The 27,440-nt window shown below is 52.0% G+C and overlaps 1 protein-coding gene across 3 annotated transcripts in view; it reads left to right on the top strand.

Moving 5' to 3' along the window:
• Nucleotides 1-27,440, top strand: part of CAPZB (capping actin protein of muscle Z-line subunit beta) — a 121,462-nt gene that overhangs the window by 30,036 nt on the left and 63,986 nt on the right. For 2 of the 3 annotated variants that reach the window (XM_045859639.1, XM_045859641.1), the window contains exon 2: nt 24,762-24,851. In XM_045859639.1, the coding sequence (XP_045715595.1) occupies nt 24,762-24,851 (90 nt within the window). Of the gene's footprint in view, nt 1-15,349; nt 15,355-16,751; nt 16,754-24,761; nt 24,852-27,440 lie in introns of those variants that run through there. The other variant, XM_045859640.1, reaches the window with a different exon arrangement.

Raw genomic sequence — 27,440 nt, 5'->3', positions numbered from 1 at the left:
ACGCCAGCCAGGGCTCTTTCATTATCTTGAGTGTGCTAGTGAGATAAGGTCCAGTATGTTGGCATCTTCGGTGTGAGACAGAACACAGAACGTGCAAGAACCCTCTCCATCCCCTCCGATGCGTGCCAGGCCTCGATTCACATCTTGTCAGGCCGGTGCATTTCTTTTTCTTGGCTGTCGCCAGATTTTCAAGCATCAAGACCCGACTTTGTTCTTTTGCCCCTGGTTTTCCGGCCTGGGAAAGGATGGCCGCTTGGTCCTGCTCAGGGATACAAGTGCACTTTGTGCCTGTCAGCCGTACACCGACTGCAGGGTCAGGAGGTTTGTGGCTGAGCACGCAGCTGCTGGGGTCTCATCTGCAAATGAAAACCACCTGGCCGCCTGCTCAGGTCAGATGGAAGCCAGATGGGAGACGTCAGGAGGGGGCACTGGGCTGGCTGGAGCAGCGTCTGCGCGTCATGTCATCTTTTCACATCCTGGGGCGGCTTTGGCCTTTAACCCAGCATCTCTTCCGGACTCCAGATAGTTCCAGGATACAGGGTTTGCCCACTCGGGCCATGACCAGCTGAAAAGAGGTGACCCAGAACCTAGAGAGGTGACATGCATGTCAGATCGGATGGAAGGGGAGGAGCAACAGGTGGCTAAGTGGCCACCAGGGTGGAAACTTGAACTATCATGGAGAGTGGAGTGGGTAGGGAAAGTAAAGTAGCAAGTTAGATGGTAGTAAAGCCAGTGGGATTCACATGGCACATGGTAGGAGAGGGTTTTGTTTATCTTTTAAGATTTTATTTATTTATTTTTAGAGAGGGGGAAAGGAGGGAGAAAGAAGGGGAGAGAAATATCGATTGGTTACCTCATGCACACCCCGGCTGGGACCTGAACTGCAACCCAGGCCTGTTTCCTGACTGGGAACCCAACCAGGAACCTTTCCTTTTGCTGAGGACTCCCAGCAAGGTGAGCCACGCTGGTCTGGGCAGTTTTTGGATGTGAGTGAGGCCAGGGGTTAAAACTGACAGAGTGGAAACAGTCCCCCCCCAGCCCCCCCCCCGCCCGGAAATGTCTTGGCTAAGTGACAAGTTGATTAGGTTACCAGGCAACTTCTAAGGTGAATCATATGCGGTTGAACGAAGGAAACAAAATTACCATAGGTAAAAGGTGGAAAAGTACTTTCCATCTTTCTGTGGTCTAAATGATCACAGCTGCTACCAGGTTTTGATTGTGCTTCAGAGGAGAAGTTGGGAGTGTTGACCCCTGGGCTTTGTAGATTAAGGGGGTCGCTGGAGTGAGAAGTAATGTATTCATTTTGGTCTCTAAACAGTCCTCACCTTGGGGCAATAAAAGTAGAAAAATATTTATCAAATACTGGATAGAATGGGAGAGCAAAGGGAGGAGATAGCCCATTGGAATTGATTTACAACTGAGAGTAAAATTTCTGCTTTGAAAAGAAAAACCCTCTCACAGGTGGAAAGTACCAGGAGAGAAAGTCGACGTTGTGGATGTTTACTTTCCCCTTTGCAGCCACCCCAGCGCACGCCATGCTGCCCTGCCTGCTGCTGGAGCAACTGGCTCCGCAGCCCCGACCTTACACTGACTCCTTGGAGATGATTTGGCTTCCCCTGTCAGTGGCCCGTGGCCCCGCCCCTTAACACTTACTTGATTGGCTGATAGGTTGGCTGGCTGGCAGCCCTCCAAGGGAAACCAGTGCAGTGCTGCCGCCCCCCTCCACACACCTGGTGCCTTGGAGGCACTCCTGCACCCCCTCCCACCCCTGGCAGAGGGGGTTGCACAGCCACCCCTGTGATAGCTCTGTCTTCACCCCTTTTGCCACATTAAAGAAAGCCAGGTGTGAGTGTCAATTAGAGAGCTAACATCGAACCTGTTTTAATTCTTAAATATGAATGAAATACAAACTTTCTACTTCAACTACGGTTAGTTGTGAAATAGCCTAGTGGTGCTAGCTTATCAAGAGTGGCACAGGGTTCTAGCTGAGGCCATGAAGCAGAGTGGGGGGCTCCTGAGCTCCTGGGGCTGTGCCGAACTGGCCCAGGTAGCTGTGTGCCCCCTTCCGCCAGTTCTCAGCCGAGCTCTGGCTGGATGGCTGTGGTCCTGAACTTGGGGGGGGGGTTGGGGGGTGAGGTGGCATCTCTGGGGCGTGTTTAAATTAACCCGATTACTGAACATCATTTAGCTGGACTGCAGCATCCACAAAATACTCTTAGGAAGGCACAGCGTTCTAGTGTTTCCAGCTTCCTTCTAGGTGGGGTCAGTTCCCTCGAGGGTTAATGGTCTGCTCCTTCTCAGCGCCTGTCGAGGCTGAGGTTCGATTTTAAATTCATCAGTATTTTTCTCTCCCGCGTTAAAACAGCAACACCAAACAACTACAACATCCTTATTCCCCCAGAGAGTGGTAAGAAGATTGGCACGCTCCCCGCAAAGATGACTCAGGGCCGAGAGAGGGGGCGCCCCTGCGGGGGCCGCCAGGGCCTTGTGTGTGGCAGCTGCCAGTTTTGGGTCAGTGGAGATCTGATTCGAGAAAGCATATTCAGAATTAGAATGTTTGTGTCTGGAAAATGAGGTAAAACTTAGTTTGTACACAGTGCAAGTCCTAGAGGATAACATTAACAAAATCCCATTGGCATGAATTTTTAGAGATGGAGAAACACTTTCATAAAAATTTGCAGAGTTCAAGAATATAGATCAAAGGAGGAAAAGAATCACTTAATCTTCCTACTCAAAGAGAGACACTGCTAACATTTTCTTTTAAATATGATCCTTTGGTTCGCAGGCTGGCACTCAGTCCGAGCCACACCAGCCAGGGGCTATAATTTTCATATACTGTTTCTCTCTAGGGTTTGGGCTTTTTCTTTTTCTTACGTGAGATTAAAATCTTATATCCAACCTTGGTAATTTAACGTAAAGTAGATAACTTCCCTGTGTTTTCAGGGACACTGTGCCAACATCATATACAGGCTGTGGTCATTTCCTTCTCGTTGGGGCGGCGTTCCCGTGTCCTGCAGCACAGCAGCGGGCACCTCTGTGTGTGCGTTCGAGTGAGGCCTTGGGGGTGGATTCCCAGGAGGGTGTGAGGGCCCGAAAAGCCTCTGAAACACAGCCGCCAGTCACTGTCCAAGGGAAGTCGACTCATCCGCACCGGCCCGGTGCCCAGCCTGCTTTCCTGCTCTGCAGTCGCGGCGCTCCGTGTGTGACGCCTGATCCGTCCCCTCCTCTCCCAGATGGCTCGCTGTCATCTGGTTCGCCCTCACTCGACTGTTTCTTTTCCCCTCTGAGAACCTCCAGGCAGCCACATCTCGCCACCGGCACCTTTAAAATTTCTGTTGAGCGAGAGAGCCTTGTTCTAGGTTTTCCTGCGCACCGTGCATCCGGAACTTCGTGAGGTGTTTGGGCACCCAGGCCAGGGCTGCGTCCCCTCTGCCACTTGTCTTTGAGGCGAGCCCGGCCAGCATTTTCCTCTGTCCCTCTGTCCTGTGTCCAGTGCAACTGGCCTCTCTCCCCTCGACTCTCACATGCCCTGGGGAACCTCTGTGCAGACGGCTTGTCCAGGGGGGTTCCCGTGCGGCTTCCAGCTTCCTCCTCTGTGCCTACCACGTGACCTCGCCACGGGCCCTGGACAAGGGCAGCGCCAGAGCCCAGGGATGCCCCCCTCACCCTCCGGGCCGAGGCCCCGCACTGCCAGTGCCGCCAGCCCTGGCACTGTTGTGTCTGGGCCTTTCGGCTGCTTTGTAGGTATAAATTACATGTCATAAAATTTCCTGTTCTAGCGTACGGTTCTGTTTTGTGAACTTTGAGTACATTTGCAGAGTCTTGGAGCCACCCCTGATCCCTCCAAACGACCTTTCCTCGCCCCACACAGGTCCCTTGCGCCTGGTGGCAGTTGCTCCCGATTGTCGCCGCCCCCGCGCCCACGAGTCTTTCTTCTCGGGACATTTCCTATAGATGGAGTCATGCACGTTGGCTTTGAAGGAAATTATTTGATTCTGAAAGAACGCTTGTTGGAAAACATCTGGAAGAATGGGAGCCAAATTATTAGTAGTAGTTACCTTTGGGGAGCAATTACCTCTGGGCGGTGGGGTCACCAGGGGACTTTGTTTCTCTGATGCTGGAGCTTGTTTCAGAGAGCCTGTGTTACATTGCAGTCGGAGGGAAAGGGGAAAAGGACACGTCTCATTTGTGGGAAATGCGGGGAAAAAAGTATCAAGAGGATGAAAAAAATCCACTCAGAATTCTTCCTCTCATGGATAAAAATGGACTTTTTTGTGTTTACTTTTTCACTCTTGGAGCATATTTTTAAAATGTAGCTTTCAGAGTTTTAAGTTTTGCATCCTGCTTTTTCTTTCTGGTGTCACGTCAGTCTTTTTCTCACTTACATCGAACGCCTTTGCAAGCTTCCTGCCGGTGACCGTGCATTATTCCTTGTACAGTTGTCCGGCCCTTGCTCACCCTGGGGCACCGAGGCCGTTCCCGCCCTCGGTTGCTGGGACTGATGCGGAAAGGAACGGCTGTGCACAGTCTTTGTGTGAGGCCTTTGCAGGGTTCTGGGCCGGAGGCTCTGTACCTGAAGATAATTGTTTTCTTTCAATTTGGAGTTGTTCTTTTTTTTCCTTTTTTTCTTTCACAAAACTGCTTTCTAGATCTCTGAATTTCACCTGGCTCTTGAGAGTGCACACTTTGGCCCCAGGATCAGGTCTGGGTTTCCAGGAGGTGGCTCCTCTGTGTCAGGCTGAGGTAGGAGGTGGACAGGGGCAGGGAAGTGGGCGGAGAAGCCAGCCCAGGACCTGTGCCGACGGCAGTGCCCTAAGGAACCAGGGTGTAGTACGGCAGTTTATTTTAGCAAGACCTTAGATTGATCATTGAGACAGGTCCAGGCATGTTCCATTTTCTGGAAATAGTCCCTTTCCGTTCATCCTCAGTTTCCAGTAAAGGTTCGTGTATTTGTGAGATTGGGGGGAAGGGGGTAGCACAGGTGTCGTCTGCGGGACCCCGGTTCTGGGGTGCAGGAAACACTGGGATGGCAGCCCTGGTGGGCGTGTGGCCTTCGGAGGGAGAGGCCGAGGACGCTTCCACGGACGTCCTTCCCCCGTCGGACACTCTCTCACCAAAGTTTATCAGTGATCAAAGCCCGAACAGGGGCGTTCAACCTTAGTACCTGGGGGATCCGAGGGGTTCTCTGAGCCCACCAGGCATCTTCTACAAACGTTTGTGTGTATGGTGCATTTCTCTGGGGGGAGGGTCTGTCTGTAGCTTTCATCTCTCTGTCTCTGGCCTCCCGGGGTAGGAACTTTGCACGACCCCTTGAGCGCTTTGTGCCTTCCTTCGGGAGGAAGGCCATCCCTGGTACACATCCACACTGCAGCCACCCCACACCCACTTTGTGTTAGCCAGGTGACCCGGCCTGTGCACCTGTTTTCCCCTCATCTGGAAAGTGCCAGGCACTGGGGAGGCGCTCCCGGTGAGTTTCGGCCCATGCGGTCTGTCCGGGCAGCCAGGGATCAGAAACTGGCCGAGCAGCCTTGAGTCTTGCTCACAGCTGGCCCACGGGGGGTGATGTGAATGTGGTTCTATTGTACAGTATCTTACTTATCTTAAAAATGAGAATGGTTTTAAAAAACCCTTCTCTTAAAGACAAGCTCGTCATAGAGAAGGGTTTAGTTATTTTAAATATTTTGGGGGTGGCAGGGGAGAGGACGAAATCAGACCAGTGCTAGACGCGGGCACACTCACACCCTGCGTGCTCTGGGAGGGTGAGTGCAGAGAGCTCGGGCTGCTTTTGTGCAGCTGGTGTGGGGGCCCTTTCCACAGACAGAGGAGCTGTATTTTTATGGTGTGCAGAGGCAGCCAAACCAAAGCCAGAAGCAATGGAACTTTCCCCAAAACAAACCAGAGCTGGAGAGTCCAGGGTGCCCCGATGGCATCGTTCCGGGAAACCAACAAAAGCAGTGCCCCAAGCTGCAGGGTGAGGCGGTGGGTTCTGAGGACCCTATGTTGTTTCCGTCCTTTCACCTGGTTGCTGCAGAGCTTCGTTTAGGGTTGTTGGGGTTTTTCTGCTCCTCTTCCCTTAGAGGGGCTTCCCTGGACTGACTGCAAGTGAGAGAATGCTCACCTAGGCCTTGAAGCTTGCGGGAGGCTGGCCTAGATGGGGCTTAATGCAAGAGAGTGTTGATTTAAATTTTATGGGAAATTTCAAACAGGTAGTACGATGAGCCCCATTTACTTACATGGCCAGTCTTGTTCCGGCTGTACCCACCCACTCCACCCTCCCCTGGCTTCCTCTGATGTAATGTTGATGAGCAGTCTGGGTCTCTCCGTGCTAGCGACAGAATCCCCTATACCTGTGCTGAGACCTGAACAATAGTGTGAAAGGAGCGAGTGTGCCCATCCCCACCCTCCAGTCAGTGGGTGCTTCTTTTTTAACGTGTTTTAAACAAGTTATTTCTTTTCAGAGGGAGAAGGAGAGGGAGAACAATGTCAGTGTGTAATCAGTTGCCTCTTGCGCGTCCCCACCTGGGGACCTGGCCAGCAGTCCAGGCATGTGCACCGACGGGGGATCGAACCGGTGACCTTTTGGTTTGCAGGCTGGTGCTCAATCCGCTGAGCCACACCAGCCGGGGCTGGCTTGTTCTTTATAGATAGGCTGGGTGCTCAAGGGCATTAAATGAATGTGCTCTGGCCACTCCTACTGGGCCAATGGGGCCTTTCTCTTTCTGCCTTGAAATGCTTCTCTCCCGGGGCTGGCTGGGCAACAAAGCTGAGTACCAGAGAAAATGCAGTGTTCCTGAGTACACCGCCCACACTTATAGTACTTCCTAGTAAAGTTCTGAAGCACTTGAACTCCTGTGTGCTCAGGTCACCGGTGTGCCACGTGTCCCCACCCTCGGAATTCAGGGCGTGGAGAGACCCCAGGCTACAGCTAGTGGTGGGCTAACTGGGATCTACTCTTCTATAACTTTCATTCCTGCCGGTTACTATATTATATATATATTTTCTAATCACATTAACTAGTCTTTGAAAGTTTGGTTTTTATTGTAATGGTCTGTCTTAAGGGTGAACTAGAGTAAATCAATAGCGCTGGCTGCAGTAACACCTATGCAGGTCACTGTGCTTAGGGGACCTCGGCCGGGATGGCACCCAACTTTGCCTGCTCCCACTGTTCACTGGCGCTCACCGCATGCCCTGGCACGTGGCCGCTCCTTGCTCGGGGCCCGGTGGCGGCCATCCAGAACAGCTGGCGTTGGCTGGACTGAGGTTTACCCCTTCACTGTGAAGCAGGGTTGGCTGAGCTGCCAGGGATGGATTTCAGGAGAAATGCTTAATCTACGTAAGAGCAGATTGTCTTTATATCACCTCTCCCAGCATCTCTTTCTAACACATATTCATTACAAGTGTATCCTTTATTAAAGTGTTTCCTGAATGATTCTTCCTGGAAGTACTTTCTAAGCGGCTTACTGGAGTTGTCAGTAATACATGTATGTTTTACTTTGGCTGTTGGCAGAATTGGCAGCACCCCCTGCCTGGTCACGCCCTGGCCCGCATTGTCATTCCTGGGCAAAGGATGTGATGGCAGCCGGAGAGGCTGCTGAAGTACTAGGTGTTAGGACCATGATTCCCTCAAAGACAAACACAACCGCCGCCACAGATCCCAAGGGCTGAAGCTAGCAGGAACAAGGGCGAAGATGAGCGATGTACAGTAAAGCGCCCATTGAGGGTGGGATTGCCCCCAGGCGAGTGGTCTCAGAGTTGTGCGGTGGGCAGGACACAGGCAGAGCCTGGAGCGTTCAGCCGGGAAGTGAACTGCTGGTGAGGGGGACGTGATGGCTGCCTTCAGCCACGTGAAGGGGTGTTGGTGGCCAGGAACTCGCACGCCTTTGGGATGGCTGTAGAGGGCAGAAGGGCTGTCAGCAGGCGGACGGTGGAGGTGCAAGGAAGAGCATTCATTGCGCAGCAGTGCTGCCCCTGGTGCCTGGCGAGTTCCCTGCTCTGGTGATGGCCAAGCAGAGGCCAGAAGACGCAGGGCTTTAAGGGTTTTGTAGGGCAAGCGGGACTCCGCGGTCACTGCATTTCTGCGTTTCCGTAGGGCTCAGGCTTGACTAGTGATGCCATCGTGCCCCACGTTGATGCGCACGTGTGGTTGTGCTCCACGGGAGGGGGGCTGCGGTCGGCTGGAGTGGTTCCTGACTTCGGTTCCTGCCAGAGCGGAGCGTTTGTGTGCACGGGGCAGCCCTGCCCTTCACCTCACCTTTCCTCGTCGGAGTTTCGGGAGCATCCGCCAAGGGACGTGTGGTTCCCTGTCTCTCTGACGGGCCAGCCGAAGCCAGGAGACTCCTTTCCCACAGGCATCCCTTCTCCGGGATGTGCCGCCACCCTTCATACCTTGAACTTTTGTGGTCTTGTGTGGAGCTCGCTGATTTCTGCTTCCTGTAAGAATGAATCCTGGCTGATGAGTAAATCTGTTTCTCATCATCGATTGGAAACGGATTCCTGCCCCTGCCCCCTTGCTCTGGATTTAATCTTCCTGTAAGAGTCAGCTAAGTTTTCCCTCCGTCAAGGGACGTCCCAACTTTGTCCAGCTGCCCACTGTTGGTCACAAGGGAAACCAAAAGGAAGAGAGCCGGGCAGCCCTCGCTGGTGACCTTGAAGGCTGCCCAGGCCCGTCAGAGAGACAGGCGGGGGTCAGGCACACATCTGTGCTGTTCCCTCCTTTGAGCAGCTGGAGTTCTGGTCCTTGCACAGCAAGCTCTCCCCGCGCAGAGCGTCACTAGTGAAGCAGCACAGGAGGGTGGAGAAGGGGGAACGGATCCGGTTCCGGTTCTGGTTCCCCATGTGCGCTCGGTCGAGTCCGGGGCCTCAGAGAGCAGTCGGCGGGCAGCATCTGCACAGCACCCCGGTGTGCTGCTCTGCCCCGAGACGCTTGGGAAAGCCTCCTCGCTCCACTCAGCGTGCTCTGGGTTTCCTTAAGTTTACTTCCTAATTGAATTTTCTCATTAAATCCTGCTTTTCCCAGAGCCGTAGGCCAGCAGTACACTTTTGAGGCGGTAGGAGACCGGCCAGCCCCCTTTCTCTGTGTTCTCTGACTTCACTGAGGCGTAGTCGAAGTGCACCGAGCGGCACATGTTCAGAGTGGACAACTGGATCGTTTTTGTTTGTTTTACGATAACACGGACCATCTGTCGCCTGCGCTCCCATTCCCCCCGTGTCTGATCCCGCTCTCCCCAGCTCCCCAGCCCCCGAGCGAGCAGCGATTCCAGCTGGCAGAGCTGTCACAGGCGTTTCCGTAAGCATTCCCACGATCCTTTAAGTGAGGAGCGTGACCTCAGAACCATGTGCCCGGTCCCCTCCCTGATGTAGGAGGGGTGGGAGGTAAGAACAATACCGGGATGGATGGGTTCCCTGTCTGGGGCACTGCCGGAAAGCTGAGCGTTTGCAGGCCATCCAAACACTGGCGCTCTCCTGGGATCCGAGGGTTACGGGGTGGGGGCTGGGGCGGGGAGTGAATTGATTTCTGCCTTCATGGTAGAGGAACTTGCCCAGCAGAACGGCCCCCTCTGCTTTTTCCGAGCTCTCCCGTGGTGCCTCGCATTCGTTTTGGTCACGGAACTTCTGAGCTAAGTATAAGAAAACTGGCGGATTAAAGCAAAGATGTTTTCTCTTTGTGTCGTGAGGCTCTCCCTCTGGTGAGTGCCGAGGCTGGCTCTGCTGAGGTCCCTGGTAAACAGTCGGCTCCCTCCCTCTGGGCTGGGGGGAGTGTGGGGTGGGTGCGGTGCTAGTTTTGGAGTACTGGAAGGCTGTCTTGCTGTGACAGTACCTGGAGTAAGTCTCACTGCCCGTTGTGTTTCGTCCCTAGTCCCTTTTCCAGTGGTAGAGAGTCACCACCCCGTAGCAAGCCTTTCAGACTGTGCAGAAGGTGCACAACTTCTTAGGCTGGCCGATTTTGCATTCTGTATTTATTCTTGTGACTGAGAGACAGGAAAGAATTGATGTTACCATTCATTTCCTTTGTTGGGGCTCACTTGCGTCCTGCACTGCTCCGGCTGTGGTGTAGGTGAGAACTTGCTAACTGGAGGTGATGGGGGTAATGACACCTCAGCCTTGACTCAGTCAGTTTCGTGTCCTCGAATTTCTCAGAAGCAAGTAATGAGAGCCAGAGTAACATGAATTATATTCCTGGAAGACTTGACTCGCTTAAAGTCCCATATTATAAGACTCTTTGCTTTTAGTAAGTCATTAGAGAATTTATATGCCTGGATGAAAAGTAGTTTTATCTATCACAAAATGGCAAAATGCTATTCTGGGAAGTTGAGCAATCAGATTCATAAAAAATCGTCAGCCCTGACTGGTGTGGCTCAGTAGGCTGGGCATCGTCCTGCAAAGTGAAAGGTCACTAGTCGATTCCTGGTCAGGGCACAGGCCCGGGTTGTGAGTTCAGTCCCTGGTTGGTTCATGTGTGGGAGGCGGCCCATGGATGTTTCTCTCTTACATCGCTGTTTCTCTCCTTTCTTTCTCCCTCCCTCCCCTTCTCTCTTAAAAAAAAAAAAAGGGGAAAAGAAAGAAAAAAGAATTGCCGTATAAACCATGCTTGGGTTTCTGCTTTGTAGAAGTCTGTGCTGAACAGGCCCAGCCCTCAGGCCCTGCGGGCCCTGAGGTCTTCTGGTGCTCACCGTCGCCACCGTGCTGTGGATGCGCGAAGTCCAGGGCTGTTTTCTAGATCTTGGCAGAAGGCCAGAAACTTTTATTTTGAAATTTTAGATTATATCCTTTCACCTTTTTCCTCCCTTCCTCTCCTCTGTTGACTTAACATGCACAATTTATGGAGCAGTGCCTGTGTCCCAGGTGTGTGCTAAGGGCTGTGCATGTGCAGGGATCGCCCCCACGTGACCCTTTAAAATAACTGTATGAGTCGTGTGTTCTTATTAACCCCCTTTTGTAGATTGGGAAGCCTGAGGCCCAGAAGAGTTCAGTAACTCGCCCAGGGTCAGACTGCCAGGACCTGGCAGAGTTGGGACTCGAATGCAGCTGACCTCTCTCAAACCTGTATCCCTAGCTGGAGTGCTGTCACTTGCCACTCGGCTGTGGATGCTGTCACCAGCTCCACTTTTGGAGACTGGCCGACAAAAAGGTGGCTGTGGTTCTCAAGATAAGAAAGGGAGCGGTGCAGTGCAGGGCAGTGATTAGGGACGTAGGCTTTGGGGTCAAGCAGACCCGACCTGCTTTTGCCTGTCACCTCCACCACTGATGACACGTGTAACCTCACCACACCCTGTGTCCCAGTCTCCACATCTGACAGAAGACCAGTACTAACCTCCTAGCATTGTTTTTAAGATTGAATGAGCTGTTGGCATACAAAGCTTTTAGACCAGTGCCTTAATAAGTTTTAGCTGCTGCTTGTATTAGTGCACGTTAAGCCCTTAAGTCTGAGCCTGCCGTGGAGTAACAGCTCGGCGCAAGCTGCGTTGCGGGCCAGCCTGCTTTAGGTGGTGGTGCAAGAGATGGCGGTGAGAGTGGTGCCACCCGGTGTCGGGGGCAGTTCTTGGTGATCAGAAAGACATCTCAGAATTGGAACTGCTGCTTCCCTTTCTTCAGCTGGTTGGTTTTTTTTCTTTTTTGCTCATTGAAGGACTTTAAGCCTCTTACTCAGCCACAGACTTTTCTTGAGACACAGCACTTAGCATTTGAGGATGCAGAGGAAGAAGGCTTTGAGCTTGAGAAGATAAGATGTCTTGTTGGCGAGATGGTCGCCGACTAAGGAAACTGACTGTTTGATGGAGGAACAGTGTTGTCGCTCCTAAAGATCACTTTCCTCTGGCCCAGAAGAACCAAAAAGGGGCGGCCCTGGCCGATTTCACTTTCGGCCTCTGGTTCCATAGCTGCCCAGCTGCATGCTTTCAGGTACTGTTAGCCGCCTAAGTGGAGGTGTGGTGTGCGTTTTACTTTCATGTAGGTGCTTTCAAATCTTGTGCCCCCTAGAACTAAACTGTGTTAAGAGCATGGTGATGATACTTCTTTTTATTGAACTCTTAATATGTTTTAGGAACTGTGGTAGGGTTTTAGTTTTCATATACAAATACTTTATGCTATTGTACTCAAAACAACACTGCAAGATAGATATTAACAAATTATTATTTTCATTTAACAGATGAAGGAGTTGAGGCTCAGGAAGGGGAAGGACTTGTTCAGATCTCCATTGCTAGGAAGTAGCGGATGAAGGATTTAACCCTTGTCTTCTTTGCTTCCCATGTGTTTTTGTTTTGTTTCTTGCCAACTGAAGACTGGGGAGGTGGCCCGTGCTAGGTCTTACATACAGAAGGACCTCACTTTTAGTCTTCTTCCTGCCCGGTGGGTTCTGACCGCGGGTTCTGACCGCTGGAAGTGGGGAAGCTCTGTGACAGGCGTTGGGTTCAGTTTACACATTTATCACAGATTGTGGATGTTGCATTGTGCTTTTCTATCACCAGCATACATTAGAGCTTCAGTGTTGTGACCGGGGGTGCGAGAGAACGGGCCAGCCCTTGGTGCAGGGTCTGTTTGTTTGCCGTGTGCCCACGGCTGCCGGTGCGCAGGGCAGCACCATAATTGTACGCAGCAGCCTGGGAGCTGGGCCGGGGGGCGGGGCAGGCGGAGACTGGCCAGCCGTCCATGTTTGTGGGCATCTGAAATAGGAGCTCGGGGCCTGAGGGGAGAAACCGGCCAAGTGCTTCCCCTGGTGCCTGAACGTGTTCTTTTCCTCAAGGCTCCTGAGGACATTAGGTCCCAGGGCAGCACTGCATCTTCCAGACGAACCACTTGGACTGGTGGAGCCTTTGTTTTCTTCCAGAATCCTTTAAGTGTTGCTCCTTTCCATCAAGACTCGTCTCGTCTATGTGCACTGTTTGCGGAGGGGACCCAAGGTCTCCCCCACACCTTTGGAAGCCACGTGCAGTGTGTGATTGGTGTTAACCCGTGGCCAAATGCTCCAGATTCGTCCAGGCCGTATTATAAATCGTTTCGGGGGGCTGGGGGATGGCCTGTGTGAACTGGCTTCTGCTATGAAAAAGTGAGTTTTTTTCTTTAGCCTTTGTCAGTGAACATGTGGATGATGGTGTGTTTTTGTTTTTCCCTCCAAACTGTTAATTTTTTTAAACTCTTATTTGGAATACAGGGGCACTCTGCTTTCATCTTCTTCAACTTTTGCAAAGGGCTTCCTGAGTTTCTCGTGCCATCAAGGTAGAAATGGGCAGCACATATGTCCACTGAGGACATCTCAGGATGGCCCCTAATTATGTGTCTGTCTGCCAGCTGACAGAGTGGAGGGATCAGTCACTCGTTACAGGAGACCGGCCAGGATCATGCAGGGGCAGCAGCCGTAGACATCTGTGAAACATTAGTGACCAGACAATAGGTAATGGCGCCTCGCGGATCATCTGGGGGGGGGTCCCGGGAACCGCCGGCCAGAGAAGCTGTCCCAGAGTGGCTTTCGGTGGGTTTTTGAGAAACCCACCCGTCAGTGATAGTGCTGGCGGGAATCGTCTGTGACTCAAGGTGACAGGAGACGTCAGAATTGGGGAGTAGGTGGAATTGTCCATCATTTGCTCGGCCTGGGAGCAGAGGCTCGCTGCCCCTTTCTCATTTTGTGAGCTAGCAGGTTGTTCCCGAGAAGTCGTTTGAAGTAAGTTTTGTCTTAGTTTGGGTTAACGCTCTCTAGGGGCTGTTTGGTTGCGGTAGGAAGGCCTGTGTGTTCTGTGTCCTGCTCTGTCATTCAGGGCTCAGGGTCTGGGACAAGTCACTGAACTTTCCTGAGCCCTGGTTTACTTACCTGTAGAGCTGGGGCGGGAGCGCCGTGGCGAGGCCCTCCCAAAACCCACGTGGGTGTGCCCGGTTTATGGTGTGTCGTTAGCAAATGTTGGTTTGTTTTCCCTTTCGAAAGTGGTTTACATTTTGGATATTTAGTATTCTTGATGAAGAGCCATTAATTTGGAAACTAAAGTAAAATTATATAGATGATACATAAATGTTCTTTAAAATGCTATTGTTAATAGAGAATTTCATTAAAAATGTTTTTTTAATATCTAGCTCTATTCTTAACAATTTGACTTATGATTAAACTGTAAGCAGATGGAAAGCCCTAAACTGTATAATCAAGAAACTTGTTTTCTGGTCCTGGTTCGTTTGCTGTTTAGTGATGTGATCAGTCTCAGTTATGGGTAAGCCTGGGCCTCAGTGCTCTTCATTTTAAAAAGCAGTTGCTGATTAGATGGTTTCTAAGGCCCCCTTTAGCTGAACATTTCTGTGATCCCGTGCTTTAAAATCTGGAGGGGTAGAGGGAGGTGCACCCCCGAGATAAAATGCTCGTTCACCCTGCCAGCTCCTTAGCAGAGCCAGGAACAGTGCGAGAGAAACCTGGCAGGCAGCACCCTGACCCGCGGTGTTTCCCTGCGTAAAGTCGCCCCCTCTGCTCAGCCTGGCAAAGTCACAGAAAGCAGCAGAAGTTGCCGCTGGGTTCTGAGTTCTGAGTGGGCTCCAGGTCGGGAGGCTCACTGAGTGAGCAGTGGGGTGGGTGGGGGGTGGAAGATGCAGCAGGAAAGGGGCGCCTGCTTATGGGGAGGCGGAAGGGCACCTGGTGCCCCTGTGCTGTGTGCTCCCGCCCCGTGCTGAGCAGTGGCTCTGGCTGCTCATTGAGAACGTGCTCGCGCCGTCGTGCCCCGATCACTAACCGCTTTTGAGGCTGTTTGCCATTCCGCCCAGTAAAGTTTGATCTGGGAACACAGAGAAAGCACTCTGTGTTCTGCAGAGGTTTCTGGGCTGTGAACGTTGACTCTGGTATCTAGAACCTTTTTCTAACCTACACTGCAGCAAAGAGAGAGAGAGAGAGCTCCGCCTCCTGAGTGTGATTCATTTTGTGTCTTTCACTCCCTGAAGGGATGTGTAAGGGAAAATCAGCTGATGGCTGTTGCAGTGCTTGACACAGAGCCTGTGTGCGGGTTGCTAAGTTTTGCTCTGGGACAAATACACCAGGGAGAGGTGGTTGGAAATTCTCATTGCTGGGTGGGGAGTCGAGGTAGTGAGGGGACTCTGTCAGAGCTATCTCATTTGTTCGGTTTTGATGGCCTCAGATGGGGTTGGGAGCAGCAGTGAACAGGGAGAAGGTGGAAGGGTGACAATGTTTCTTGGTGCCCTCCTGGGCTAGAGAGAGGGGTCGGAGGGCTTCCGGAAGAACGCTGAGCAAGGAGAGAGCAGAACAGCACAGGACAGAAACACAAAGGGAAGATCTCACGTGGGTGGGTGACTGTGGAACCTCGTCACCTCGTACTATTTTCTGCCTGGAGGGTTCTCTCCCTTCCTCCCATTTTGGCTCAAGGGCCGCCACCAGTTCCGTGCACCCGTCCTGAGCAGGGCAGGGGCACTGTGCGGGTGAGCGTGGTGGAAGTCCGCCCTCCTTTGTTGGTGCTAAATGACTTGGAAACTGAAACAGCACCGCGCCTACCTTTCTGGAGGCTCTTGGCAGCCGAAGTGGAAAACCTGCATCCAGTGAGCGGAATGTCAGGGGAAGGGGCCTTGCGCACCCAGCCCCGTTTCTGCGTGAGCGGCTCAGCAGATAAGCCGTGCGCTCCGCACTCTGGGGGAGTGCAGCCGTGAGTGGAGGAGGCCTGCAGGGACCTCCCTCTGGTCAGTCATGTGCCAGACACATTACCTCATTGCCAGCGGCCTGGCGAGGCACGGAGTGTTGTTAGGCCCGTGTTGTAGAGTTTTCAAAACTGAGGCTCCGAGGAATTAAATGGTGACTTGCTTTTAGTCCCACCCTGCGGGGTAAGTGGGAGAATAGGAATTCTTCATATTAGATCACATCCGTGCCGCTGGAGTCTTAGACTTCTCTGAGAAAAGGCTGAGGGCCGTGGGCCCTTAACCTTGCACGACATGTGCACGCCCACCACCACCTTCAGGCCCCGTCAGGGCGCTCACCAGGGTAGGCCTGTGAGGTCGGTCCCCCGGTTATTTCATGAGCCTGCAGCGTACTCCTTTTCTCAAAGTCTTTTAAAAAAATAGGTTTCTAATTTCAGAACGCATGGGAGATCAGAGGCAGCATGTTAGAGGAGGGGTGTTCCCGACGGCTGTGCAGGCAGGCAGGAGAAGGGAGGAAGCAGACACAGGGCCGTGTCCCAGGAGCGTGCGCCTCGGAGAACATCTCGGAGGGACTGCCGTCTTTCAGGATTTGGAGAAGATGGGTGCTTTGGTGGTCCGGAAGAGTCCCTGGGAGGAGGTCCCCGCTCCTCGGTGATGATGGAATAACCGGCGTGTCGGTGGTTCTGAGTGTAGGGTAGCGTGGCGGTGTCCTCCTGTCCTGCTGTCCTCCTGTCCTGCCGTCGTTTTGTCTGTCTGTCTTCCTCCTGGGGTCCCAAGCCTCCCGAGGGCCGGGACCATGTCTGACAGTTCAGCTCTGTGTCCCCAGTGCCTGCCCCATCGCTCATGCTGTTGCTCAGTGACCGCCTCAGGTGGAAAGGGCTGGGATGTGGCAGGAAAACCGCTCAGCGTGAAGATACGGGTTCAGGGGCTGCGTTGCCACCGACCGTGCGACCTTGCAGAATTTCCTCTGACCCTCGCTATTTATCTGTAGAATGAGAAACAAGGGGGCAGGATTTGGACGAACTTGGAAAGTCCATCCAGATCTACATTTCTGTGATCCTGACAGAATAATGTTTAAAAGCCGCCTGTGTTTTCATGATGATCAAAGTGACATTGACACAGCCACCAAATTGCTCACTGTAAAGTGGTTAATCTCATGTCGAGTGGCTTTCCCCTCGGTTTTTAAAGGATGGCACTGACCCAGCTGTGGTGACACGCACTAGACCCCGGTAGGTTGAGGGAGGCTCGGCCTACCCAGTGGGTGTTCACTGTGGCCTTGACCCACTGGAGAGCGGGCATTGGATTTCCCCACGGGGACGGAAAGCCACCCTAAGGGAATGCTGGTGTTTGTGCTGCGGAGCCGGCCCCCTCGGCGTGCAGCTGCTGCCCTGGGCCCTCCCTGCAGACCCAGTCGGAGGGCAGTCACCGCAAGAGACACTCTCCTCCCGTTGACACAAGACACAATCCGCCGTTCCCAGAGTGGCCTGCAGAGGAGGCATCAGCCGGGCTGGCCAGTGACTCTCACCCCAAACAGCCCCCAGCACAGATTGTTCCCGAGCTGCGGCAGACAGATTCAGCTTTTAAACAAAGTTGCTAGTTGGGTCACAGAGACCAAACGATGGTTAAGTTAGACTCCGTGAACCCGTGCTGAGTCAGCCGGGCTCCAGCGCAGCTTACCTCTGTGTTGTCTGCGGAGGACTCGCTGAGCCTTCCGGGAATGGAAACGAGTGAAGGTCCTGACGGACTTCAGGACATGCTGTAAAGGCCCTGAGCTCTGGCTGGTCGTTTGCGTGTGGACGGATGCTGGTGAGTGCAGATCTGCCACAGCTAGTCGTAGACCAGACAGGACTTCTGCTGTGAAGTCCGAGCCGTTTGAGTTACTGCTTGCCCTTGAATTTACAGACACTTTCACCGAAGCACACTCAAGCCATGTACATGCTGAGGAGGCTGTGGCATCATCATCCTCTAGCAGGTGGTCTCTTCTGGAAAGCTTAGCCATCTCAGATGTTGTGGGCTGCCTCTCTTTTTCAGGAAGTAACCTTGTCCTGTCTGTCCTCCCTCTTAAAGTCCTAGACTACCCCCCACCTCCACAGTCCGCTCCAGCCGCACAGCCAGAGCCCTGGTTGCTGTGGAAGCCCCTCTGCCGGCCCCCCTGCCCCCAGTCCCGTTTCTGCTCAGGCGGTCTCCCCGCAGTCCCCAGTGCGTCCTTCTGCATCCCTTACTATTGCCATCCACCAAAATCTACCCCAGAAAGAACAGTAGCCATTTTATTATCTCCAGTAGTTTCTTGGGCCAAACATCAAGAAGGCCCTGGCTGGGTGGTTCCGGCTTGGGGGCTCGTGCTGCTGCAGTCACACAGCTCAAGCTGGAATAGGGGGGCCTGGAGCACCCGGAGACTGGGCGGGTGTCTCACACCAGAGAGTCTCGGGGGCTCCATGTGGCTGTTCTGGGTGGGCTGGGTTGGGCTTCCCCCGAGCGTCGTGGCCTTAGGGCAGTCGGACTGCGTACCCTGCAGCCTGGGGCCCCGAGCCTGAGTGGTCAGCGGGCGGGGCAGGAGGTGAGGTACCTGTTGTGGCTTGGCTTTGGAGTTGAGCATCAGTTCTTCCGTCCTCTGCTGATAAGAACAGTCACAAACAAACTCTCCCCATGCAAGGGGCAGGCACATAAACCCCACCCCACAAAGGGAGGGGCATGTTGGGCGCGAGAGCTGGAATGGCCTTTTTAAATGTTATCTGCTTCACCTTCTAAGACTCGACAATACTCCTGTCACTTCTCTGGGAAAATCTTTAGGGACTCTCATCCCTTCTGGAGAAGTAGAATTTAAAGTGCTAACAGACAGACAGCGCAGCACAGAAGTCTTCGCTGTAAGCACTCTAAAGCCATGAAGCTGGGTGAAGCGAGGTTCCGAGTCGGGGGCCTGCAGCTCTGGAACCCTGGAGCCTGCCCGGAAGACCACTGCCCTCTAGCCTTTTGGGCGTGGTCTGGCCTCGCCTCGGTGTGGACCTCTCACCCCTAGGACCAGGGCCACGCCCCGCTCTGTTGCCCTTTTCCCGGAGCACCTCCCTCTCCAGGCCTCTCCGTGGACCTCGCTGTGCCCGCTGCTCGGCAGCACCCCTCCGTGCCTGTGAGGGGCGCTCCTGCTCAGCCAGCGGCCACCAGCACACGTGCCCAACTTTGGAGAAATCCTGCGAGGTTCCCTGTACCGCTTAGCGTGGACCTTTACTGTGGAACTGTGTTTCAGTTTTGTGGGTGGGTGTGTTTCATCATATTAAACTTGGAGCTTATCACAGGCGGGCCCTGTCCTGTTCTTTCATCCTCACCCAGAGGACTGAATAAACGTTACTTGATGGTGATTTGCAAATCGGTCTTCGCACTCCTAGTGCACCGGGCAGGCCGCGTTCGGCTGCACGCAGCGAGGACGGCGCTCTTGGGCGTCCCGAACTCCTCGGGCGGCTCTTTCAGCCGGAGCGTTCTAGTCGCCTTACTGTTTGTTCTGTTCTGGAAAAGTTGTTGTGATTTGTATTAGCAGCTGCTTACTTCGTTGTAGGGTGATTTAAGCAGTTTGTCTTTGGGGGACATGTGAAAAACCAGCAGAAAGTGAACCATTCCCTGGCTCTGTTGATATGTTTTAAAAAAAACCAAAACCCCAAAAACCTAAATTGACCCCTTGGAGCTTCACCAGCTTAAAGTGGGGTAACTGTCCCCTCCTTTCTGTTTGACATCCTGACAAGGACACTCTCTCTTTTTTTTTTTCCACTATGAATTTTGACTACACGGTAAGTTCCTGGAGACAGCAACTTTGTTATGTTCACCAGTCAGCATCAAAAACAGGGCTTGTCACCTAGGAAACACTCAAATAACTATCGAGTGACTAATTGAGCGGGCAGAGGATTCTGGAGAGTGGAGTGAAACGTCCGTTCCTTTACTGTTTACCTCTCTACCCGGAAAGCACCACCTGTGGAGGCGGAGCTGGCGAAGGTCACTTGATGAAGGAAGGGTCTCGGCTCAGTTAGGGCTTGGGAGGAGCCGTCCTCTGGTGGCGAGAGCCCTTCAGTCACAGGGTGACAGTGTACAAGACAAACAGGAAGCCACCGGTTAGAAGGGACCGGGGTGGGAAATCCTGGGGAAGGCTGACTCGTGAAGAAGTGCGAATCAGCATTTATGAACGCTGCCTCGTCTGCACCTCGGTGCCCCGTTCTTACACGCCCCACGCAGGCGTGTGACTATGTGCTGCTCTGTGGGCGGTTCCGTGAGGGTTGGAACGAGGTTGCACCCCATGGGGCCCCATTTGGGGCCGGCCCACGGGCTGGGCACTCAAGGCGCAGCCGTGGGGCTGAGACCTAGTTGCAGGCCTGCAGGGGGCTGTTGTAGGGCAGGGCGGGTGGGGCCCTGTGGGTGGCCCTGCACTTGTGGAAGGGCGCAGGGCCAGCCCGTCTGGAAGGGGTCTTACAGGTCAGCTAGCCCAAATCCTGGCCACCAGGCGAAGTGAGCAGCCCGAGTCTCACAGACATCAAGTGACAGGGGAGACCTTGGCCTCGACTTATGAGTCCCAGTTCCTGTCTTTGCTTTGTTCTTGTTTCTGTTTTTTAAAATACCTTTAAACTATATTTAGTGACATGAAACAGAACAGAGAGCCTAAAAATAAATCCACGCCTATATGGTCAATTAATCCGTGGCAGAGGAGCCCAGAATACACAACGGGGAAAGGATGGTCTGTCTCTTCAGTAAAGGGAGCTGGGAGAACTGGGCGTCCACGGGAGGGAGAATGAAACTGAGCCCCAGTCTTCCACCGCACACAGAAATCCCCTCAAGTTTTCTTAGGTATCCGATGACCATAAGAGAACACGTGAACCTATATGTAAGATTTAGCATTATGGTATTATGAATAACCTTGAACCCACCATTTTATGCAAAATTGACAGAAATACCAACTTTTATTTTTCTAGTGCCTTTTTCCTCTTAAAACCACTCTTCTCACTCTTCTGGATTTTGTATTTATCGTTCCCTTCTCTTGGCTAATAAGAAAAAAAAAAGCCTTGCTATATTAATTTAAAACACGCGCGCATGTGTGTGTTTATGTCTGAATTATAGTTCAGCATTTCTTGTTTTTGAGCTCTGTGAAAGTGGCAGTGTCCTAGGTGGTCCCCGGGGGCCCGTGTCCTCACTCCCACCCTCACTCTGTTCCTGGGGTGGTCGCTCCTGTTGTGCGGGGGGCGTAGGTCACTGGGGTTTTCCTCGGGGACTCGGGCTGTTTCCTCTTGGGGCCCCTCAGGGTTTGGGATGACTCCCATGCAGAGGGTTCCAGTTAAGGCTAATTTTAACTTTTTACAAGCTGTCATTAAACTTTCCCGTGTGGCTTGGCTTATGGAAAGCTTTTAGTCATTTGCTAACTTAATGAAAATTAGACATCCTTAGCCTTAGAGGTCCGTAGTGCAATATTTCCAATTAAGATTACTTGGGATTAATGCAAAATATGAGTTATAAACCGTTTTGCAACAGTTGAACCCTTCTGAATCCCAGTATGTTCTGGATTAAAGCTCCAGTGTGGCTAGGCTTAATTTACGCCTAAAATTTTATTTTAGTTCTCAGGAAGATTGTTAATATCCAAATTGAAAATGTTTCCAGAGACCAGAAGTCCTGGGGGTTGTGCGTGGTCTGTGAATTAGGATCGTGTGTGTGGTTTTCTGGGGACTTAGCTTTGATTGGAGTCGGGGAGTCTGTGAGACTGCAGTCCCCAAAACCAGTGGTTTTAAACCAGGGTTTCTCAGACTGGACTGGACTGGCATTTTGGCCGGGTTGTTGGGGACTGTCCTGTACATAGGATGTTTAGAAGCATCCCTGGTCCCTTACCCATTAGATGCCGGTAGCTTCCCCCGTGCCTGTGATGACAACCAAAATGGTCTCCAGACATCGCCAAATATGTCGTGGGGGCTTGTGGCAAGGGCAGAATAGTCCCAGTGGAGAAACACTAGCTCACACTTTTTTAAAAAATAGACTTAGTTTTTTAGAGCAGTCTTAAGTTCAGAGCAAAGGTGAGCAGAGGCACGGAGCCTGTCCCTCTGACCCGCCCTCTCACCTGCACAGCCTCGCCCACTGCCAGCACCCCTCGCTGAGTTACAGCTGACCGACCCTCACGGGCACGGCGCAGCAGAATGACATTCAGTTTGCATTAAGGCTCACTCTTGGAGCTGGACGTTCTGTGGGCTTGGGCAAATTTATGATGACACATAGCCACCATTTATAGTATCACACAGAGTAGTTTCACTGCCCTAAGAATCCTCTGGGCTCTTTATCCCTCCTTCTCCTCCAGCCCTTGGCAGCCACTGATCTTTCGACTGTCTTTATAGCTTTGCGAGTTCCAGAATGTCACATAGTTGGAGTCCCACAGTGTGTGGCCTTTTTAGATTAACATGTTAATATTTCACTTAGTAATTTACATTTAACATTCCTCCATGTGTTTTCATGGCTTGATAACTCATTTCCTTTTTCTTTAATTTTTCAGTTGCAGTTTATATTTAATATGATTTAATATGATTTTGTATTTGTCTCAGGTATATAGCATAGTGGTTAGATGATTATATACTTAGAAAGTGTTCCCCCCGCCCTGTATTTCTAGTACCCACCTAGCACTGTACATATATTACTGACTGTATGGTGGCTCATTTCAGCCTGAATCACGTGTCTGGATGGGCCACAGTTTGTCTACCCATTCACCCAATGAAGAACACTGTGGTTGCTTCTAGGTTTTGGCGATTATCAATAGAGCTGCTGCAGACAGTTGTGTGCAGGTTTTTGTGTGGACGTAAGTTTTCGATTCCTTTGGGTAAAAGCCAAGGGGTGCTGTTGACTTGTATAGGAAGAATATGTTCAGTTCTTTAAGAAACCACCGAACTATCTCCAGAAGTGCTGGTGCCATTCTGTACACCCCCCCCCCCCCCGCCGCCCCCAGCAGTGAATCAGTGTCCCCGTTGCTCCACACCCTTGTGCTGTCAGCTCTGGACTTGGGCCGTCCCAGCAAGTGTGTGATGGTGTCTCGTCGTCGTTTTGATTCACATCTGCAGCGACATAGGATGTTGAGCATTATTTCCTATGCTTATTTGCCATCTCTGTATCTTCTTTGGTGAGGTGTCTGTTAAGTTCTTTGGCCCATTAGTTTATACCTTGAACCAGCCGACTTGACCATTTAAGGTTTTCTGTTCTTGCACGGGCAAGGGGGCGTGTACCTGTGTAATGGAGTTTGAACACCTAGCTCCAGTTCAGAGCGACCAGGAAGACTTTCAGGTTGGGTCGAACGGGGCAAATGTTACAAAATAGATTTTAAATACTTAAAACAGCATTTGCATGCATATAGAAAATATTCCTGATCAAACACATGCTATATGCATTAAACAGGTAATAACTAAACTATTGCAAGAATCCTATAAAGTAGATATGCTCCGTTTTATGGATAAATAGAGGCTCGTAGAGGCCAACAGCTCTGTCCAAGGCCATAAATTAATGAATGGCGGGCCTGGGAGTGGAACATAAGTCCCTCCAGTGTCAAATCAGCTAATCTGGGTTCTCCGCCTTAGAAGTGTTAAAATGTCTTCCCATGCCAGCAGGCCAGGCCCATGTCACCACGACCTGGGCTGGCACGGAAGGCATGGCCCAAGTAGGGAATTCGTGGTTGCTAGAATGTCGCACTGAGCAGAACAAGTGCTACAAAGTGTGTGTGTGTGTGTGTGTGTGTGTGTGTGTGTGTGTGTAGGGGAGCCAGGTTGTTGGGTGTCCCAGAATAGTCAACGATAACCATCTTGAGCAGGTTTTTTTTTTCCTCTTTTTTTTAAACCAGCCTGTTGTATGGCTGTACTAGTTATCTGAAAATGAGGTTGCTTCCAGTTTACTTAATGTGTGTTATGTTTTTGAAATGAATGTAAAGGGGATCCTTGTTCCCTAGCCTCTGTGTGGATAGATGGTCATAGTCAAAGACTGTATTTCATGACAGCCAAATGTGGCATTTCCAGGATTACTTTGTATATTTTATGAAGATTCTTGAGCTTCTCGATTAGAGGCTAAAGAAGTTTAGGGCAGTGTTCTAGTTTAGAAATCCTGAGATCTGTCTGCCCAGAGCGGAACCAGGATACAGATGAGGCAATGCCGTGGATTGGTGGTGGTGGGGACTCCATCTGCCTTACATGCACTTCTGAGCATCTCTGCCATTCCACCTGGCCCACCTTCCCCACCTCATAGCTCATCGGCCCTCCGGAGGCCTGGCCTTCTGTGCCATAACCGACTCTGCACCACATTTACTCTGCACTTTACCAGTCTCTGCCCACTCAGTTCATTCCTCCTCCCTCCGTTATTGATTACATACTCTCAATGACGGGCACAGGCCGGCTCCCACTGAATTGGTGCATCATGAGATTGAATGAGGAGAGTATTATGAAGCACACAAGGCTGGAAGAAGGTGCTTGGTGAACGAGGGTAATCTTGACCTTCCCAGGCCCCTGTAGCAGTGCGATGCCAGTGTATTGCCTTGTAGTCCACTTTGCCAGCTAGAGTGAGCTCTTGGCTGTTAAGGGGTTCATTTCAGGTCCTGGTCTATTTTGCAAGGGCCTGGCACCATGGAAAACGTACCAGGCTTTAAGCAGAATGACCGAAGCACTTAACCTTTCCATAGATTTTGCCGCTTGTTCTTTGCCTGGCTTTCTCTCTGGCTTGGAGCTTATCAAGATACCTGGTCTGGTGACGCTATCTGATATTACCTGTTCAAATCCAGGTTATAGCAAAGAATAAAGAGCTTAATCTACTATTCAAGCATGCTCCCCGTAGAACCAGTTGGGAACTAATACATAATGCATCTTCCATGGTCTGCTTCATTAGGGAAGGAAAGCTGGTAAGGCTTTGAGATGTGGGAAGTCCAGGGTCGCTTTCTGAACTCTCTGGCCTGTTTCTCACTCTTTGATTATCTCCTGAATGCCTCCACTTGAGACAGACGGCTGTCAAAGAGAGGCTCACGGTCTCCCTCCAGCAGACAGGGCGCAGAGCCCGCTGCAGGCCTGCTTGGCCTTAGCATACCCTGGGCAAGTTGCACCTACAAAAACGCCTGTTGGGAGAGGGTTCTTGGTGTTGCTATTGGCAAAATGACTGAGACACTTTTCTTTCTCCTTTCACAGAGTGATCAGCAGCTGGACTGTGCCTTGGACTTAATGAGGCGCCTGCCTCCACAGCAGATCGAGAAAAACCTCAGCGACCTGATCGACCTGGTACGTTCTGTGTTCATGCGGCTTCATTTTGGGCAGGGTTCATAATTGTGTGCTTTCGGTACCTCTTCCATGCAGAACACAAAACACACAAGAAACCTTCTCTCTCCAGCTGGACACCACCACTGGGTTACGAGATTTCCTTCAGACAGAGAGAATTTGTTTCATATGGTTGCCTTGTTGTCAGCATCACCTGTGTTAATAAAGCCCAAGATGGGAATTCTGAAGTTGGTTACATTCTGTCTCCTTCCCCCGCTGCCTTGTTCTCAGTGTCTGGACGCTGCCCCTTAGGCACGGGGAAGAGGTCACACGTCCAGCAGGCATTCAGCTGCCGGGCTCTGTTCCTCTCCCTGCCGCTGGGGAGTGTTCTGCGGCCAGAGCAGTAGGAAACGCTACCCTGTGAAAGGCTTCCGTGACTTCCCTTCTAGTTGGAAACGGCACAGCACAACAGTCGGCTTTCGAAGATCTCTTCACATCTATTTTTTTAAATGTTTAATAATTTTAAGATTCAAAATTATTGGTCTCAGAATGATGCCTCAGATTAACTGGGACCATAATATTATTTGAAAAACGTTCGAAGTATTAAAAAAATGTCTATAAAGCTCTGGGAAATACTGAAAAGAGGTAAAATAAAATCAGGCCCCAAGAGGTCAGTTGAGTTACTACCTCATTCGGCCCGTGAGCGCCAGCTCCGCCTCCGAGGCCTCCGTTCTTTCCCTCCACCCGGTCTCGGCTTGGATGCGACTGTCACTGCCAGCCCTGGCTCATCGGTGAGGGATCTGTGGGAATGCTGGTTTGAAAACCTGTCCGTGTGCTGTAGTGATGTATCTAACCTGGTTGTATGAGACCCGGACAGTTTCACTAGGAAAGACACAGGACCGCAGGAGACTCCTGTCACTCGCGGATGCAGTGCCTCACCACTGTCTGCAGAGTCCCCCGTGCAGCTGTTTTGTATCGCCAGGGCCCCGGGCCCCCCGTTGCAGGGCAGCTGTACGGAGACGGCATGCAGCCTGCCAGAGGAGGTGTGAACTTGCTCTCGTTCACGTGTAATGATTCGGGGAGCGGGAAGAAGGAGGTTTCTTGAGGTAAATGGTCCGGACAAGAAAGGCAGCTACGGGTGCTTGTGGTGGGAGAGAAGAGGATGGAGAATTTGATGGCCCCTGGCTGGACAGATTCTGTGGATGAGCATTAAAGAAAGCAGGTGGAATTGTGATGCAGGTGACCTACCACATGCTCAGAATCCTGGGTCACAGACCAAGCGCCAGCGAGGTGACAGCAGTCACTGAAGTGGCCTTGGCCGAAACAAGGGGTCTGCTGGCAGGCTCTGCCTGAGCGGGCAGTGGCCCCTCTGCTCCAGTCACTGGCCGCCTGGTGGGAACGTGATGCCTGTTGCTTGTTTTCGGGTATTTCCGGAGGAGCCGCATGTTTGGAGTTGCGGGTGAACTATCCTGATGTTTAAACATTGGCCCGAACATTGGGTTGGTTAGATCCAATTTTTGTGCAGAATTTGGGCATGTGCCGGGGAAACGTGAGTTGTGGGGATGGGGGTCAGAGAAAACAGTCTTAGTTGGGAAATAATGAAATATTTTGGGCGTGCAGGAGCCATCCTTGAAAGTCAGGAGGGCTCGGATTGGCTGTGTTGCTGGTTGTCACCGTCAGCCCCCTACTGAGCGGTGCACACGACACGTGTGCTGAGCAGTCTCCCTGCATTGGTACGAAACGCTGGACAGCCCTGCGAGGCAGCATTGCGAGGTGCGGTCTGGAAGTGCTGCCTGTCTTCGCGTGTTCTGGGTCAGAGAGCTTGGAGGGCGACTGTGCAGGAGAGGTGGGCAAAGTGGAAGGCATGGGCAGGTCCCTGATTTGGTCAGCTGCAGGGGCTGTCTTTTCCTGTACACTCAGCGTGAAACTGTGCTTGGCTGAGTTTATGTTTAGTTTGCCAGTTTAGTTATGACTGTGTTTTAGAAGTGAACCAAACATAGAACGAACGATGAGGGCATTTTTCTCAGACTGTCTTTGTGTTTGTTTAGCAAGCTATTTTGTTCTTATGGCAACGACAGTGTTTTACTACAGCCGTGGTTTTCTCTGTGATTCCCGCGTCATTCTTTGTTTAAGAGATGTGCAAGTTTTAGGGAAGCCTGGTTGGCTGGTTCCGCTGCAGCATTGATGGAAAACGAAGGAGCCATCCTCCACGTTAGCCCAGACATTGGGCGGGAGAGACCAGCCCCGAGGTGGAGCTGGCGGGGGAGGGGGGTGCTCAGACCCAGGTTGAAGCGCCACACCGTGCCAGTCCCTGATACGTGGCAGGGCACGTGGCACCCCACAGATTGGTGTCAGAGCACACTGCCTGTCCACACGTAACTCCGTTTTCAGTGCAAGGTGGCTGGAGAGGGGATGGAAGCAGGTATGGGGTGTGGGGCTGAGCTGGATGCTTTCATGTGTGTTATCATTTCCACGGTGTTCCGTACTGTGTGTATGACCACTTCCCCTTCTCCAGGGGGTTGAGACTCGGGGGAAGAAGCGGGGCGCTGGTGTGGCTAGGCAGTAGCAGGAGTCCCAGTGCCTCCTCCTCGGGGAACTCTGCTGGGGGACCGT

This window comes from Phyllostomus hastatus, unplaced genomic scaffold, assembly GCF_019186645.2.
Source record: "Phyllostomus hastatus isolate PE091 unplaced genomic scaffold, TTU_PhHast_1.1 phas_scaffold_182, whole genome shotgun sequence".
In the NCBI taxonomy this organism is placed as follows: Eukaryota; Metazoa; Chordata; class Mammalia; order Chiroptera; family Phyllostomidae; genus Phyllostomus; species Phyllostomus hastatus.
Note: the sequence above shows the minus strand (reverse complement) of the source record. Positions and strands in the feature narration are given on the sequence as shown.